The sequence below is a fragment of the Leucoraja erinacea genome, chromosome 27 (assembly GCF_028641065.1).
Source record: "Leucoraja erinacea ecotype New England chromosome 27, Leri_hhj_1, whole genome shotgun sequence".
NCBI lineage: Eukaryota > Metazoa > Chordata > Chondrichthyes > Rajiformes > Rajidae > Leucoraja > Leucoraja erinaceus.
The window spans coordinates 12999498-13019193 of record NC_073403.1 but is presented as its reverse complement, the minus strand read 5'-3'; the positions used below and the strand labels follow the sequence as shown (position 1 = coordinate 13019193).

The 19696-nt window shown below is 41.0% G+C and overlaps 1 protein-coding gene across 3 annotated transcripts in view; it reads left to right on the top strand.

Moving 5' to 3' along the window:
- Positions 1–19696, top strand: part of LOC129710224 (vasoactive intestinal polypeptide receptor-like) — a 60900-nt gene that overhangs the window by 23110 nt on the left and 18094 nt on the right. Inside the window, exons 3-6 of one of the 3 annotated variants that reach the window (XM_055657067.1) lie at positions 367–477; positions 7251–7354; positions 8606–8703; positions 19068–19108. In XM_055657067.1, coding sequence (XP_055513042.1) covers positions 367–477; positions 7251–7354; positions 8606–8703; positions 19068–19108 — 354 coding nt within the window. The remainder of the gene's footprint in view (positions 1–366; positions 478–7250; positions 7355–8605; positions 8704–19067; positions 19109–19696) is intronic. The other 2 variants (XM_055657066.1, XM_055657065.1) reach the window with 2 other exon arrangements.

Sequence of the window (19696 nt, the reverse complement as noted above, 5' to 3'; positions counted from 1 at the left end):
TATCTGAGGGGGTTGTAAACCTTTTCCCCAGAGTGCTGTGGAGGTGAAGTCACCAAATACATTCACTACTGAGACAGACATTTAAAGCACACAGTAGTGAAGAGGAGGGGGAAGCACACAGAAAAGTGGTGGAAATGCCAATTGGATCAGCCATTGCAGTGAATGATGGAGCAGGCTGGAAAAATCCATCAGACTACTTCTACACCCGTTTCTTTTGCTTTCCTCTCCCTTTATTTCAGGTTGTTATAAATTTCCGTCTTTCATTCCCATGTTTTACCTGAGCCCACCTTTGCCGTCCATTGTTTCCGAACCTTTGCCCCAACTCTTGCTTGGTGTGCTGACTCTCATTCCTTCTCTCCCCTTCAGTAGGGTGTCACTCCATGTGGGACAACCTCTCCTGTTGGCCGGCGGGAGCGACAGGAGCAACCGTGGTTCTTCCTTGTCCCAAGGTTCTGCTGCAGTACGCAGACCGACCAGGTGAGCCACCAGATGGGAGAGCACGTGATCACCCTTTGTAGTTGAGTTTAGATTATTGGCACATGTACTGAGGTTCAGTGAAAAGCGTTTGCTATGTGCTCTCCAGCGGAAATACATGGTTACAAATGAGCCATCCACGGCGTACAGAGACATGATGAAGGGAATAGCGTGAATAGTGCAAGATAAAGCCAGTAAAATCCGATCAAAGATAGTCCGAGAGTCTCCAATGAGGTAGATAGTAGTTCAGGGCAGTAGTTCTCCATTATGTGAATTGCAGACACTGTTGATTAAGGTAGGCAGATAATTAGCTGAATTTGGAATGAGCATGTTATTCCAGATTAGGTCGTAAATGTTGGGACTAAACATTTGGGTGAATGGATTGGGGCCCTCTAAAGGAAAATCCCTGCTTTGCTGGGGTTTTTTTTGTAGATCAGGTTCATGTATAAAAAAATAATTCCACTCAAGAAGCGTTAAGAAAGAGGCAAGGTGCAATGGGCTGGACACTCCACCCAAGACGCAACCAATTTCCCCTGGCTGATGGAGTAGACTTTGGGAATTAACATAGTCAAATCAAGTCAAGTTTATTGTCGCATGCACAAGTAGGGCAAGGTACAGATGCAATGGAAATATTGTTTGCAGCAGCATCGCAGGCACATAGACTCAGACAAAGCCAAGGGTTTAAAATTTCCCTTCATCACTCCCTTTCTCTCGTGTCCCTCAGCACCACAACCAGATAATCTCACTGAAGTCCTTCATTTTTGGTTTTAAGCCAACCCTATCATTTGTCTGGAGACTGACAAGCCTTCCCTAAGTATTTCCCCTCTTCGATTAATATTATTCCTTAAACCTATCGCTTTGACAAAGCTTTGAATGCTATCTCCTTATTTGGCTTAATACCAGTTCTGTCCTCTATGTGCACAAAACAGCCCATTGAGTCAACATGCAAGATTTGCCATTTGGGCACCATTTAACAGGCCCAGCTGTAGCTGGTGACAAAGGTCAGTGGCATCTGTCACCTCCATTTCGGTCATCCCGCGATCCCATGTCCCTCTCTATGCCTGGCTCAGATATTTGGGGGAAGGATTTGAGCCCATCTGAGACAGTGGTGAGAGGGATCACTACCAGCCCTGCTGACACTGCTCACCAATGCTACTCAGGCTAAAACAAAGCACTGCAATCTCCTGCCTCAAGATGCTCATAAGCTGCTCAGTGACTGACAAAGCAACACTCACATTTCTGAAGAGACTTGGGAGCCCTCCAGTTTTATGACAATCTGGTATAAAAATTAGAAGGAAATGAAACAAAATGGAATGTTTGGCTCTCAACACTTTCGGCTTGCCCACGGGCCAATCTATTTATTAGTGACAAGTGGAAGTATTTCTCAAAAGGAGCCACAAAAGGGTCATCATTGCATTCTCAGTACACTCGAGCGCCTGGGCTTACAGTGCTTTCAGTGGAACATCGTTATGCAAAGGCATAATCTTGTCATGGGTATTCGTAAATGAGTTGATTCTGACAGCTCGCTATGGCTAATATTTCTGGTTGGCATTTTGTTTTGTCCCTTGACAAAGTTTGTATTAACTCTTCCTTTCAAAAAGTGGTGCTGCTGTGATTTGCGCAGAGTAAAACATTAAATAAACAAAACACTGCACGTACCTAAACCTCAAACTCGTGGGGAATTTGCAATGAACAGGACGTTATACAAATTCCCAATAACGAGCTTTATTTACTGGGTGCTCCAGGATCTTTGCCCACAGGCACCATCTTCTTTCTCAACAACAATAGCTGAAAGTCACCAGCTTCCCACGTGAGCCAGTTTACCAAATGAAACCCTGTACAAAATCTGGATGCCACTTCAGTACAGTGTAAAGTAAAGTATACTTTATTGCCATTCAGATATTTCAGTCTGAAATAAAATGTATACCCTGCATTCATAACATAGATTAAAACAACAAAACACACACTTAACACAGTTTAATATCCACCAGAGTGCGTCTACCAGGCACTTCCTCACTGTGATGGAAGGCAAAAGTCTTAAAGTCCTTGTCTCTTCTGCAGAGGGTGTACAGGTCAGTTTAGAACATAGAGCAGTGCAGCACTGGAACAGGCCCACAATGTCTGTGCCGACCATGATACAAAATTAAATTAACCCCATCAGCCTGCAGATGCTCCATATGCCTCCATTGCCTGCATATTCATGTCTGTATAAATAACAAATGATACTGTGCAAGCTGCAGTGTGACAAAGGTTAAGATAACTGTACAGCACAATGTGTAAACCGCAGTATGACAAAGGTTAGGATAGCTGTACAGCACAACAGCCTTTAGACACTCATTGACGCACATCAATGTTCCTGATTGGCATTCATTGACGTTTCCCGATGTTTTGCGATGGGTATTTCTTGACGCACACTACAAGGTTCATGATATTGAAAATTAAATAAAGGATTAAATAGCATGTAGGTTGACTTGTATTAGTGTTATTGTATTTGTATATTCATGTTTTGAGAACATATTGTTATTGATGATAAGAAATTAGAAAGTGCTCACAATTTCAAGGGTCATAATCTGTATAAAAAGTTGACCGTTCTGATTGGAATTTCAGTGCAGTGCAGTAACTGGGTCTGTGCTGCTCTCATTAAGCACAAGTAAATAAAGCGTGTCTGGGGGAAATGAATGCAAGTTATCAGAGTCCAGTTGATCGTCGATGACATTTCCATCAATTCCTGTGGCAGTGCATTCCAGGCACCCACCACTTTCTGTGTAAAAAAACATTTCCCTTAAACACTTGTAACTGATGCCCTCTAATCAGGAACATCCCAGTGAATCTCTTCTGCATCCTCTCCAAAGCCTCTACTTTCTTCACAGAGGGGTGACCAGAACTGCACACAATACTCAAAATGTAGCCTAATGAATTATGAAGCTGCAACATAACTTCCTGACTTTTATACTCAATGCCCCATGTCCTATGACTTCCTCACTATTTTATCTACTTGTGTTGCCACTTTCAGGAAGCTATGAAGTTGCAGCCCAAGATCATCAAAGTAACGAAGGATCCTTCCAACTACCACATAGTTTCCACTTCGACTTTAACCTGTCAAAATGCAACACTTCACACTTGTTCAGATTCAACTGCATCTGGCATTTATTTACCTGGAACTCCAACTGCTCCACATCCTGCTGTATACTTCGGCAACCTTCTTCACTATTCACAATCTCATCTATTCTTGTGTCATCTGCAAACATACTATTTAGCCCATCTACATTTTCGTTCAGGTCATATATATATATATATATCAACAACATAGGTCCCAACACTAATCCCTGCAGAATTTAAGTAGAATTTGATTTGAAATGGAGATCTGTGTTCTCCACTTGGGGAATGATCTGACACTAGCATTAAATACGCCTTAAAGGTTCTGCCAGAAATGTACCCTTTTCACTGTTGATTAGAAAGTGTGAGCAGTAGGGTAAAGGAACTCAATATTATTGATAGGTTCATACAGATGCACCCAGAGAACTTGAATATTGCTGAAACTACCCCGTCCCTGATGGTCTGTGCTCAAGTAATTTCATTCAAGCCTCTTGTTGTCACATGAATGATTTCCTGTAAGCTCTGTTCACAGGGTAGGAATTGATAATATTTCAATCACTCTTTAACGCAAAAGCCAATACTTTCAAAAGTATCAATTCATCACAGATAGCAAACACACCAACCAGAGCAGAGAAAAATTCAACATTCATTTCACAAGCAAGCAATTTACATTACTCATTTCCGTCTGTGAGTTTCTTTGGCACATTGCTGGAGAAATGACCTTCAGAAACTTAACAGTAAAATGGATACCCAAACACTAACGGGATCTTAAGGCCCTGTCCCACGATGCGAGTTTACCCAAGAGCTCTCCCGAGTTTTAAAAAAAAAACAAAAACTTGTGGTACTTCATCGCAAGTATTTTTTTACTCTTGGAAATTTTTCACACTGTTGAAAAAACTTCACGAGTTTCCGCATTTCCCGAGAACCTGCCGTTAGCATTACGAGCCGCTAGGAGACATCCACGTGCTCCGACGTACCTGCTATGTACATTTACGTACTTACCACGAGTTTGTTTTTTTTTTAAACTCGGGAGAGCTCTTGGGTAAACTCGCATCGTGGGACAGGACTTTTAAGGTCTTAACCTCAATAAGGAACTCTTGCACTTTCTTGTACTGATATAGATCTGTAATGTCCAAACTGGTCACAAATGGCTCCAAATTTGGTATTTAAGCCATCACCTGCTAGTCAATCTGTGACCATTAGGTTTATGTTTATCGGTTCATTCCTGTTTTTATTTTGGGGGCATGCTGGTTCAGATTACAAAATGAATGATAGAGAGAAGGTTTGTGCCATTTTATGGTTTCTGTTACAACCTCAGGGCTGCTGTTGCTTCTCCCTGGGGATTGAGAATAACCATACATGATTGCAATCAAACCATCCACTATGTGCAGATGCAGATTAGCTTAGCTTAGTTTATTGTCTGTGTACCAAGGTACAGTGAAATGCTTTTATGTTGCGTGCTATCCAGTCAGCTGAAAGACTGTACATGATTACAATCAAGCCATCCACAGTGTAGATTCAGGATAAAGGGAATAACGTTTAGTGCAAGATATAGTCCAGTAAAGTACGATAAAAGATAGTCATGGGGGCAATAGTTTGTGAGGTGATGCACTCCTGTTCTTTGCTCCTTTGCTCCATCCCCTCTTCTCAATACCATTGTGAATGCACCTTCTATCCATTTTAACTCATAATAAATCGGAGGTTCTGGGAAACTAGTCTGGCAACATAAATTTTAAGCGATGGATAAGGATAAGACTGCACCTTGAGGAAATGTACAAAATTGGGGTGAGCCATCCATCCCGTGGCTGAGGCCTCTTGTTGTATCCCATCAGCCTTTTCGATATTCCTGCCAGCTTTGTGCAAATGGATTCTCAACCTCTTTGCAACTTGCAGTTTGTAATTTTCTTTTCTACAGTTCCTGAACTGTGGAAAATTCCAGAATTTCTTGGTTAAATTCTAAAATAAGTCTTCAAACTTCACAAATTAACCTCTGTGCTATGTCTTTTTTTCTTCATTCATTTAGTCAGTCCATGTCCTTTTGAATCCAGTCTATGTAACAAACCTCCCTAAACTAGTGACAAACATTGATACATTACTCTCTGCGCCTTTATCTCAGTCATTATAAATAGGATTAAATTGGGAACACTACCTCACATTCAAAGAATGTTCCCTTAATCCCCATTCTTGCACAGAAAATCCCACAACTCATAAATCAGTTTATCTAACTTCCCAATAAACATTCTTGGCAAGCAGAACCCAATTTCAGGAAAAAACTAATCATTGCATTCGAAATAACAACTACTCCTCAGTGGTTAGTAGCGTAGAAATTCTGAACAAAAGATAAAAGCTTATTATTGTTGGCCTAATATTATAGTTTAAAGATTAGAAATGGTAATGTGGACTTAACTGTCCTTACAAAGGGGCTTACTGCAAACAACTTGTCAAAATGACCAGGAAAATCAATTCTCATTGTGGAATATTTCTGCTTATTAAAATGGCGCATTCTAGGGAATAGATTTTTCTGTGTACATTGGCTCACCATCATCAGACCCAAGATCTGTGGACTCTTATACCAAGATCTTCTCATTATACTTTACCTTTAAAGTGTCGGCCTCATCCAAAAGTTTCCATTTCCAGATAATGTTTCCAATTTATCTGCATTAGAAGTTGAGTCTTGGCTAATATTTGCCATTTATGAAATGGGCCACAGCCCAACGGAATCTAGTTGACAAGGCAACTATTGAGAGGGGAGATGGGTCTGTCTGACCTACCTTCAGACCTGGCGTTCCAAGGTTCAGTTTGGGATTGTCTTGCTGCCTGACTCCATGTATTTATTTCGACATAAAGACTTTCTAGAACACAAAGAGGTAGCAGAAACATAAGAATTAAACGGGAAAGTAGAATGATCGGCCTATGCTTCTGGTTTGTTGGAATTCACAGTGGAGAAGGAACGATTTGCTCTGACATGTCGTCCGTCACCATAATATCTCAAGATGCTTTGCACCCAATGAAAATTTAGATACCTAAATCACAAAGAGGAGGAACTCAGCGGGTCAGGCATCATCTGCGGAAGGAATTAATACTACCCAACTATGTCACAGTTGTAACATGGGGAAACATAGCAAAGCAAGATCCCAGAAATGATCTTTTTTTAAACAATGATGATAAAGAATATGGTTCCTGGATTTTCTGTTTTGTTTCAGATTTCAATATTGAAAATGCTACTGTATATCATGTCTTCTTATCTTGCTGTAGGTGTGAGCAGTTCCTTAGCCTATAATTGATATGTGCTGAAGGAATCCACCATCATTAGTCTGGGCATTGTATCTTGATTGTGTATCCATTATGAATGTTTCAGTAGTCACTTTCTGGCTGCAATACATTCACTTATTTATTTCTACAGTTCGGCCAAGGTGGCAAGTAACCCCATCAAAGATTCTCAATGGATTTTGCCTTGAAAATGTCATTGATATCCTCTTGAAGATCACTCCCAAGCAGTGTTTCTCTCCTCTTCTCCTACAATACTAACGTTAAATAGGAAAGCATAATGCTTTTGGACGTCATCGACGATAGCTCTCACTAATAAAACTATTCACCCTGGTTGCTGTGAATTCCAGGTCTTTGGCTTCACCAGTCGGTCGTTGTGAATTACCGTTCTAATGGCATTTCTCTTGCCCCAGGGAACGTGAGCAGACAGTGCACTGATGAAGGTTGGACTGAGCTGTTGCATTCTTACTCTATTGCGTGTGGCATCAACATAAGCAACATGGAAGACGACATTAAGGTCGGTGCTTTCCCTTCCAGAATCGTACTCACTTCTACCCTATCGTGTTCTGACACGCCACCTTTCACCATAATATCTCAAGATGCTTTGCAATCAATGGAAAACTACTTAAATCACAAAGTGTTGGAGTAACTCAGCGGGTCAGGCAGCATCCGTGGAAGGATTTGATCACTGTCACTATTTTTGTTTTTTGTTTTGTGACCAGGATCTTCTTTTCCTTTGTAAACGTAATCACCATTTAAATCGTGATCCATGCAAAAGGAATTACATTTGGGGACAGTTCTAGGCTGGGATTTATGTTACCATCAAGAAAGCTACTGCCCAGGGCATTTTTTACAAATTAGTTTCTGAGGGTTTTTAGCCTTCTCTGTACCCTATAGGGACCCTGTGGAAAGAAAGGGGTGCAAGGCATTTGAGGCGTTGATGAGATTGGGGAAGAGGCATTTCAACCCTGAACTAATCAGTGGACAGGATGCAGTGGAAGCTGTTAGCGTTGAGTAACTCAAACACAAATTCTAAAGCGTTCCTTTAGAAATGCTCAGGATAGAGTATTTGAGTAATTTAATACGTAAAAGTCACCATGGGCTCAAAAAACGACTGTAGATCAATGGTTCCAAAAACACTACACCACAGGATATCTGGATCAGTTGTAAACTTATTGATTGTAATTGATTAAATGATTATTAGAGGGGTTTTTTTGTGCAATCTTGGGAAAATTATCTAAAGAACCCTGTCAGACTCATGAACCAAATACTTCTTTCATACCTTACCAGAGGTGCTGCCACAATCCGTACTGGCCCCACAGGGTTATTCTGTTATTGTACTTCAGTATTCTGATTTGAACAACAACCTTCATTCACAGTTTTACATTAATTTCCTGTACTTATTGTTGTATCTATCACTACTATTTACTGTTTTCGCCACGAGCTTCATACAAACAAGGCACTTCATTGTGCCTTGGTGTACATGACCATAACCTAGTACAAACAAAGAACTACAGATGCTTGTCAATGCACAAATCGACACAAAGTGCTGGAGTAACTCAGAAGGTCAGGTTGCAATTGTGGAGAACATGGATAGACAACGATTTGGATTCAGAGCCTTCTTCAGAAAAAGGGTCTCTAGCCAAAATGTAGCCTATCCATGTTCTTTAGGGATGCTGAGTCACTCCAGCACTTTGTGTCGATTTAACTTTAAAGAATCTGAATGCAGTTACGGCCTTAAAGTCATTGCTGTTATTTTATCATTCAGGGAATATTTCTACAAGCTGTGAAGATCAGTTACACTGTTGGACACAGCCTATCCCTGCTGTCCCTGAGTGCTGCCTTAGTAATTCTGTGTCTCTTCAGGTAAGTACTTCTACTAATATTACAAGGCATTGTATTTGCAGTATCATAGAAATTGTTTGTCTTCATTTTATGGTTCATGTCGGGGAATAAACTATCACCCCACCCAGTCCATTACCATGAAGCCTCACCATGTTCAATCGACACTCTCATTTTCTTCCTGTTTCCCACCCAAACACATTTAATTTACTCTTTGATACCCCACTTAGACTAATCAGACTGTTTCGCTAACTCCCATTTCTTTGTGAGAGTTTACGCTGTATCTTTTTGGAATGAGATGTGAACACAAAACTCCAACTCTCAGAAGCAAGAAAGCTACCACTGATCCATAACAAAGGTGGTTGGATGTAGAACAAGACAATGCAGCTTTATGTTAGACAACTGACTGCCGTTCACAGTTAACAAAATCCACCCCCAGGCAGTGCGCAGTGTGTTGACTCGGAGAGAGTAGAGTCAGAGTTAACACACACAGATACAAAGGTAGACAAAAATTCTGGAGAAACTCAGCGGAGTTGAATCTCCAGCATTTTTGTCTGCCTTTGATTTTCTAGCATCTGCAGTTCCTTCTTGAACACACAGATACAAACCCTGCAGCCCACCAAGTCCACATTAGCATCAAGCACCCATTTATACTAATTCTATTTTTTTCTCTCCACTTTCTCATCAACCCCTCAATGATTCTATCACTCATCTACACAAGGGGCAATTTACAGCAACCAATAGACCTGCCAACCCAAGTGTTTATGGTGATTTGGGAGGAAACAAGATCTAATGCAGAGATTGGTAGGTTCTTGATTCGTAAGGGTGTCAAAGATTAACAGGGAGAAGGCAGGAGCATGGGGTTGAGAGAAATAGATCAGCCATGGAGCAGACTTGATGGGCCAAATGGCCTAATTTTGCTCCTATGGTTTATGATCTTATGATTCCCGGATGAAAGCCACGCTGCCACAGGATAACATGCAAACTCCACGCAAGTAGCAGGATCTGAGCCAGGTTGTCGGTTGGCAGTACTTCTACCTGCTGCACTACTGGGCCGCCTTCCAGAAAGGCTGTGTGACAAACCACCCTGACTTATCCATTGCTTACCGGACAGGGGTGACAAGAATAGTTGTCCACCCTCACCACGTAATGATAGTCCAGGCGATCTCCACAACACGGGTCTTCAGCTTCGATTCATTCATTCAGACTGGACTGTCACCAGCTCTAATGCACCATGACAAAAGAAAATTGAATTACCCTGTTAAAAAGTAAATTGAAATAGAAAAGTAATAAAATTCAGTGCTACTCTCTCAAATCTGAGAATTATGATTTTATTACGAATGATTACATTTCGGAAAAGATTGGACAGAACTAACCTATGATCAACATGAATGTGAAGTGTTTCAGAGGTTCAGTCAGAACTGGGAGATGTGATGGTACAGTGAACAGTGGCCAATTAACCTAACAAATTGACATCCTCCTACATAACATGCCTTCCATTCTAACTAGCCCGCTTTACTCTATCAATCTAATCTCTGATGCTGGCTTGCTCCGTGCTTCAGTTATTAGCTCTCATTTATCATTATCTCCAAAAAGCCCTATCCTCTATCTTAATTCTCCTGTGTTTGGTTTGATTTCCATGTTCCTTAAATCCTGTAATCCTTCAACCACTGCAGGCATGTCTGTTTATATCTGTTCTGTCCAATCCCTTCAGAAATGTAATCAGTCTTAACCAAATCATCATAATTCCCGGTTCCAAGAAAAGTAACACATTTTTATTGCTTTTCTATTTTAATTTAATTTTAACAGGTAATATCACAGTTAATCCACCCTTCTCGCTCCTATAACCATAGAACCATATAACAATTACAGCACGGAAACAGGCCATCTCAGCCCTACAAGTCCGTGCTGAACAAATTTTTTTTTCCCTTAGTCCCACCATAACCCTCCATTCCCTTCTCATCCATATGCCTATCCAATTTATTTTTAAATGATACCAATGAACCTGCCTCCACCACTTCCACTGGAAGCTCATTCCACACCGCTACCACTCTCTGAGTAAAGAAGTTCCCCCTCATATTACCCCTAAACTTCTGTCCCTTAATTCTGAAGTCATGTCCTCCCCCCCTGCCCTCGCCCTCACTACAATTCTGTCACTGAAGCTAGACAAAAATGCTGGAGAAACTCAGCGGGTGAGGCAGCATCTATGGAGCAAAGGAAATAGGCAACTTTTCGGGTCGAAAATTTTTTTTCCACGGATATTGTTTTTAAGTTTGTGAGAAAAATAGGACGGTCAGTTCAAAGAGCAAATATATTGCAAGGGGTGTATAGTTAAGTGAGTTAAGTGGTCGAGCATTTGACTGCAGATCAAGGTGTCCCTGTTTCAATTCAATTCCCCCCCCCCCACATTTCAGAATTTATTGGCATAGATAGGGTGGATAAATCAGAACCTTCCCCCCCCCCAGGGTGAAATTGTTGAATACTACAGAGCATAACTTTGAGGTCAGGGAGAGAAACTTGAAGGAATGTGCGGGGCAGTGAGAGATTAGTGCCTGGAATGCATTATCAGGGCTGGTGGGGAAACCGTTATGATAGAGCTCTTCAAGAAGATTTTAGATAGTCACATGAATATGCAGGAAATCGAGAGATATGGATCATGTGGAAATTAATTTAATTTGGCATCACGTTCGACACAGACATTGTGGGTTGAAGGACCTGTTCCTGCCCTATGTGTAACAAAGGGTCGGACAGGAAGAAGGACTGGGTGTAGTTTGTCGAGGGTTGCCGAAGGAAAGGTTACAAAAGATCTGAAGGACGTAATTGAAGTTGAAAGGTTGTGCTTCTTAGTGTCTGAAAGGCTGGTACAAAGGTGCCAGCACTGGAACAGGGAACAATTTTGAATGGCTGAGTGCCTGGGTCTTGGTGATGGCAGGATCATGGAGCGAAGAATCTATGGTTGGTGCTTTGTGGACCATTGTGGTTAGAAGGAACAGAACAGAGAATCATTAGAAATATCGCTCTTAATGTCTTGTGAACTCAAACCGAAAGTCCTGCTGCTGCTCCTCCTTGTTCAATCATCTGCAATTCAAAATATCATTATTACATTTTATTACGTAAAAGTACACGCCAATGTCACTTATACTGACATTGAATTCTGATTCCCAATTCTTTATCTCATCCAAAATATTAAGATCTGGAATAAAGGCTTGCATCATCTCACTGTAAGGAAATTATTAGAATGGGATTAATTGAGAACAAACCTCGTTCATCCCATGGAGGAATTTCTGGGGTGAACGAGGGTAGTGATGGTGAAGACATTCAAATTATTTCATTTAATTTATAGATACAGCGTGCAAACATGTGCCCTTCAGCCCACCAGGTTTGTGCCGATCAGTGATTTCCGTACACTAGTTCCATCCTACAGACTAGGGACAGTTTACAAAAACCAACAAACCTGCACGTCTTTGGAATGTGGGAGGAACCCGGGGCATCCGGAGAAAACCCACACTCAGTGCAGGCAACACCCATAGTCAGGATTGAACCTGGGTCTCTGGCGCTGTAAGGTAGCGACTCTACCACTGTGCTGCCCTTTATGAAGCTGCTAGATATGATGCTGAGGAGTCAATAGGTTTGGGATTAACTTCCCTCACCTGTATCAAACACGTGAGCATCATCACTGTGCATAGAGAGTCATGATGACTAGAAATTCCAGGCCCCCATTGGGAGGATGGGATGGTATTGGTTTTGGTGTATTATTGTCACATGTATTGAAGTACAGTGAAAAACTATTTTTTGCATGGTATCTTGGTAAATCACTCATACATGATTACAATTAAACAATACAGAATGCAACATCACAGCTACAGAGAGAGTGCAGATAAAAGAAAAAGTGCAAGGGCCACAACAAGGTAGAGCGGGGGATCGGAATAAATCTTTATCTCGTGTCTTAAGAAACTATCCTTGATTCTGGTGGTATGGGTTTTCAGACTTTTGTATCTTCTGCCCGATGGAAGAGGGGAGAAGAAGGAATGAGTGCGGTGTGAATTTCCTTGGTTATGTTGGCCATATTGATGGGCATAATGATGAGGTGCCAGTGTTTCAGTTGGTCATGGTTCATCCACACTGCAATCTTCAGTGCATTTTTTGGGGAGTGGAAACATGTCATCCTGTGGATTGTTCTGAAGTTGAACCAACAGGATCAGGATCACTTTATCAGCCTGTGCCCTGTATTAGGGTGGAAGTGTAGGAGTAGTCCAGTTCTGTAATTGGGAGAAGGTCAATGGAAAGGAAGGATAGTAATGGGGTTGAGGCCTGGGTTATGGAGATTACAGATTCTGGAGACTTGATGGTTGGGGTCTAGGGGTAGAGGTTGAGAGATCAGGACATCACACAGTTCAGTTTGGGCTAAAGTAGGGTTGTGGTGTCAAGCTCTGAGTGTTGGGTAGTTTGGTGTGACATCGGAGTCAAGAGCAATGTAGCCGGTTTGGTACAATGTAGGAGGTATTGCGAGATGTGGAGAGGGCAGAACGAGGTAAAGGTAAAGCTTATCCTCAGCACATGAGTCCCATTCCATCATGTTATTGGGAGGACATCGTTGTCTTGGAAGTGCCCACTAATGGTCAAAATAACCTATCAAACAAGAGAGAGAGTTGCAAGGGAAACATTGAAATTCATTCCACCTAAATATAGAAACTGGTGCAGGAGTAACCCCATGCCTGAAGTGTGCATTCAGAGTATCTGGGTATGAAATTGTTTGCAAGTGGCTAGCTACATGTTAACTCTGGTAAAAACAAAAATAATTCAGAAGCAGAGCACTGAAAATAATAAGCAGTTTGTGAATTAATTTTATGGCTTGCACGAGTCTCATGAAATGACTTTATGTTACTTTTATTACAGTATCAAACATTGGAATAAACATTAATTTTGTGCACACACACACACACCAGTAAATGGCCAGCATAATTTCAAGACAGATATTAGAAAACGGGGCTAATGAAGCAAGAAATATGACACTGCTCAAAAATCTGAATGAAGGCGTTAATTAAGCGTTAAAGTAAATTAATTCAAAAGTCAATTAAATCCACAGCAGAGCAAGAAACCAATCATGACATACACTGGAAGAATCTCAATGTAATTACAATAATAACTTTATTTGTGTATCACTTTTCATACAATTGAATGCAACCCAAAGTGCTTTCCACACGGACACAGGTCTAAATAAAAACACAATTTAAAACAGTAAGAACGTGGGTGGTTAATAGTATTTAAAAAAAGACACAGATTTATATAAAAATATAAAATATAGCATTGAGAGAGTAAAAGGACAAAGGAAGTAAAGCCAGTTAAAAGCTTGATTAAAAAGATAAGTCTTTAGCTGCCGTTTAAAAATGTCAACTGAGTGGGCGTCTCTCATAGCCCTGGGATGTAGAATAGTAGGGATCAGTTTAACTGCAGCAATTGGTGTTAACGGGGAAGTGGTGAAGTAAAATGGCTCAACACTGATGATCATTAAACCTAAAAGCGGAACCACAACACTTGCACAAGACCCTGACCCAAGTGTGCATGTTCTCGGCAGTAGAGCATCTTTATTATGACATACAAGCGATCCCAATTACTATTTCACACAGAGGGTAAAAGTGCTTGGATGGCACTGCCAATGGATGTAAATACGATAGAAGCATTTGACAGATGCACGAACAGACAGAGGATGAAAGCATATGCACGTGCTTGCAGATGGGATTACTGTAGAACAACATCATAAACATCACAGACATTGTGCGCCGAAGGGCCAGTTCCTGGGCTCTACTGCTGTAATCTAGGATTAGTATGAATGTGGGGTCAATCATTAATGACAACTCTGTGGGATAAAGGACCTGTTACCCTGTTGTATCTGTCTGACTGTATATGCAAGGTACACCTTGGTCACACCTTGGTCACCTTAACATGTCGTGTAACAGCCCAGCAATGTCAGGAGGATTCACCCCAGGATGCTCAGACCCCAATCCCCCAACTCGCCGAAAGGGAAAATCCACTGGTCAGCGATGTGTCGGTTTGCTGTGAAAGAATTCTGGACAAAAGATGAGATGGAAATAACAATATAGATCTTCATATTGGAGGCACAAGTGACTGCAGATGCTGGAATCTTGAGCAAAAAGCAAAGTGACTCAGTGGATCACACAGCATCTGTAAAGGGAATGGACAGATGGTGTTACAGGTAGGGATCTTCATACTCAAGGCTCCTGACCTGAATAATTTGTCCATTCCCTCCACAGATTCTGTCTGACCCATTGAGTTCTTCAGCTCTTTGTATTTTAGATCTTCATATTGTTCATGCACCAACATGCTTCTGCCAAATAACCAGTAGATATAATCAAACTAAATATATTGGAGTCAATCTTTACAGTAGTTTTAAAATAATACTATGAGTCATGAAAAAATCATTTTCTGAAGCATGAAATACTCGACAATTGAGTTTACATTACAATAAGCTTACATTAAAATGTGTTTTAATGTAAACTTCACAAATGCAGTCGATTATGTTGTGGCTCATTCTATACACACACCTGCTTTAACTATCACACACACATATAGAGTTACATTTTTAAGAAAGAACTGCAGATGCGGGAAAAATCAAAGGTAGACAAATGCTGGAGAAACTCAGCGGGTGAGGCAGCATCTATGGAGAGAAGGATTAGGCGATGTTTCGGGTCGAGACCCTTCTTCAGACTCAATGGGCAACGTTTCGGGTCGAGACCCTTCTTCAATTTTGTTCTGTTGGCAAGTGCTTTGTTGATGTAATAGAAGTAGATGGAGTTTGAATGAGTGCAAGTACGTCACAGATTTGAATTTGATCATTGTTGCAAGCCCCGAGGGTTCTGGTGAGAATGTCACTGGTTTCTCTCATTGATCATTGTCTCCACTGAGACCCTTGCTTATTTCTTTTAATTTAGTTAAAGATTTATGAGACGGCAGCAAAGCCAACACATTGTGCCCATGGTAGTGGAGATCTGGTACTGTTTCCTTCACACCGATAAACTGAACACTTTAAAACTTACATTGATGGATGATTTATTTTTGTTGTGCGGGGGTTTTATAAGATAGAGAAACAAGGTAGGAGCTAAAGTGTAAACCCACCACAATCTAACTGAATGATAGATCAAAGGAACAAATGACTCATAAACAGTTAACTAATAAGAGCCTAAAAGGGCCTGCCCCACTTGGCGATTTTTTTTCAGCGACTGCCGGCATCATTGACTGATGTATCAGGTCACCAAAACAATTGCGGTGTGGCGCGGCATGATGACATAAGACGCGTGGTGTTTTTTTAAGTGTCGCAACATTTTTTTGTCGCCGCTGGATTTTGAAATGTTCAAAATCTTTTGGCGACACTGATATGACGCCGGCAGTCGCTGAAAAAATCGCCCAGTGAGACAGACCCTTAACAAAATAAGAGCAGGCATAAGCCACTTGGCCACTCAAACCTGATCTGTCATTCAATATAATCATGGCTGAACTGCCCCAAGTCTTATCTCCTCCTCTGTGCCAGCTCCCAATAGCCCTCAAATAATAAAATTAATAGTTCCTTACATCAGTACATCTATAAACTAGATTGTAGACACATGGAACTGCAGATGATGGTTTACAGAAATAAAACACAAAGTGCTGGATGAACTCTGCGAGTCAAGTAGCATCTCTGGAAAACATGGATAGACTATGTTTTTGGTAGGTCCATTCTTCAGACTGATTATGGTACGGGTGGAGGGGAAAAAGTGTGGGGACAAGACAGTCTGGAAAGTGATAGGTGGAAGAAGGAACTGCAAATGCTGGTTTACACCAATGATGTACACCAAACCATGACATGAAATGCTGGAGTAACTCAATGGGACAGGCAGCATCTCTAGAGAGAAGGAATGGGTGACGTTTTGGGTCGAGACCCTTCTGAAGAAAGGCCTCGACCTTAAACATCACCCTTGCCTTTTCTCCAGATATGCTGCCTGTCCCGCTGAGTTACTCCAGCATTTTGTATCTATCTTATGTGATAGGCGGATACAGTGAGGAGTGTTTATGACGGGCAGAGATGGTTGTACAAAGGCTGGAGATAAAAAGACAAAAAGTGTGAGATGAGGAGATAAGGATAGAAGAGGTGCAAATTGTGAAGCCAGAGGAACATGGGTGAAAGTCCAAATAGGATAGGAGAAATAAAGGGAGAAATGTGTGTGCATCCAGATGTGGCACAGGAAAGAGGGGGGATAAAGGGGTGGGGAGGGAAGGGGGAGGGTGTTTGTAAAGTTAGTTACCTAAAATTGAAGAATTCAATGTTCATACCGTTGGGATGCAAGCTACTCAAGAGGAATATGTGGTGCTGTTCCTCCAGTTTATGTGTAGCTACACTTTGGCAATTGAGGAGACATAGCATAGAAAGATCAGTATGGAAATTGGAAGAGGAGTTAAAATGGTGAGCAATCAGAAGAGCAAGTCTGCCTTGGCAGACAGAGCGCAAGTGTTCGACAAACATTCGATGGCTGACTGCTTTACCTAAGGGGCATTAGAGTTCCAACCATAATCTGACCGTTTCATGTACTGACTTATATTTTTACATTTTACTTAAACTGAACTTCAGTTCTCACGTAGCTATGGCAGAATTTGAACTCGTATTCTCCTAATTTTTTGGTTAGTAAAAGAGTTATGGAATTGAAATGCTCTGACTGCATTTCCACAGCCAATAACTGTACAAAAATAACAAAATAAACATTGAAGGAATGGCAGAGGGTCTCATGTCTGTGAAGTTTCATAGGCGTTAACCTAACCTTAATGTGCACAAGGTACCAACAATTACAGCACAGGGAAAGTCGGGAAGATTGGTGGAGAATAGTCAATCGGGCCAAATAATGGAAGCCGCAAGATACAGCTAACAAAAGCTGATGATTGCTAATCCTTATGCACATCAACAACTGATAATTTGACCTACTACTTGTATCATTTCTGCTGCCAAGTTACTTATAAATCCATTTTGAGAACGATTTGTAAGGATTATGAAATCAGGATGCCATAAAGCATTTTGCATCTCATTAAATACTATTTGAAGTATAATCAGTGCAACATTGGAAAGACAGCGCCAAGGTACGTGCTGCAAGATGATTAATGGAGCAATAAATATACTAATGACCAGATCATCTGGAAGGTTTGTCGAACAGTGCAGCTAGGCAGAATGTCAGCCTTTAATACATTCAGGGTGGCCTGGAGAGCAAAGCAAACATGTAACTTTCTGATTTAGATTCTGGAGCAACAGTGGCCCACGGTAAATATGGTGGCCATATCTTGCTTGCCAAAAGTACCTGCAAGACCTTCTAAACAATGCAAGACAGCGTTAACTGCGAATTTGTACTGTTTATCTGCTCGGAACAAAATGTTCTCAGAAAATAGTTATATTGAGCAAGAATATCTGATGTCATTGAAATGCATCAAGTTCTACTGAGGCCTAGCAGAGTCAATGTTTCCTCTGACAGGGTTCTCCAATAATCTCCAGCAGAATCCAAATAATGATGGAGATCAGAAGAAGCATCTTCATCTTGCGGACACCCTCGGAATTCTCAACCCTTGTGCAGGTTGTCATTTAGTATATTCAAGTGAGGTTGGAACAATGTTTTAGTAATTCTACATTTCCTCTGTGCTGCTGTCACTCACGAACCACTTATAATGTGATTGCCACCCATGGAACTATTGGCTAAAAATGTTAATCTACAGAGACCAAAGGAGGCTAGTGAACACATGTCTACCACTGAGGCAACAACAGGACATAGTACACAACATACAGCCTACAGAATGATTGGCCCAAACGCAGGCAAATGGGACTAATTTTGAGGGGCATCTTGGTCGGAGGGGCTTTCTTTGTGCTATGTGATTCTGAGCTTTTCAGATCATCAGTCATTCATCCCTGCCGAACAACTACACAGCACTAACACCCAACACTGAGGTTTCTGTAGCTTCTTCGCTGTTTTCAGGAGAGAGTTAGATTTAGCTCTTAGGGCTAAAGGAAGCAAGGGATATGTGGGGAAAAGCAGGAACGGGGTACTGATTTTGGATGATCAGCCATGATCATATTGAATGGTGGTGCTGACTCAAAGGGCCGAATGGCCTACTCCTGCACCTATTTTTCTCTGTTTATCTCTTCTCCAAATGTAATTTTAAAACATGGGACTGGTACGGTATAAATCCAGACAAGGTGAAGTGAGCCATAGCAACTCCTCCCAGTGATAATACTTCTCATTATGCTCTTTTAAATGGTCATGTTTTCTTTGTAAAACCCTTCTCAGCATTAGTGCATGCTTCTAGTGTTTTGTGCATATTTTAATCTAAATCTCAAATATATCCTTCATCTTCATCTCAAGAGTGACTGAATTGGTGTCTGGAAATTCATTCATCTGTCTGAGTGAGTATTGGTTTTATTCACTACTGTAATAATTTATGAAACTAAGTGGATTATCAATGTCTGTTGCTCATCATCACATTAAGGTTGGTTGATTTGATTCCAGTAGATTAATTCAACACTTCTTTTGACTGGCAATTTTAATATATTTAAAGAAAGGCTAAGTCTCGGGCTAGCGGAGAATATGTTTTCTATTAAAATTGTCGTCTTAGCCTAAGCAGCTCTTGAAAGGTTTCAAATCTAAACTAAAGCATTAACTTGCTACTGTAGTGTAGCCACTCTGCATACATAAGAAAATTATCACAGAAATATCACTGGAATTGCAGAAAGGGAAACTTTACTCAAGGGTCTAGATGCTGATGCTCAGATTGGCTTTGTTCATTTTCTAAGAAGGGAAGGGAAAAAATAAAATAAATACAATTTGCCTTCATGAAAAGTGTCTTGATTAAAATTTAATTCAGTGAACTGTCCTTTCTTTGAGTAGTTGAGATTTAAGTTGATCTTCAGATTGTTTCCCAGCCAGTTTAGTTTAGTTACATCACGGAAACAGCCCCTGCGGCCCACTGAGTCCACACCGACCAGCGATCCCTG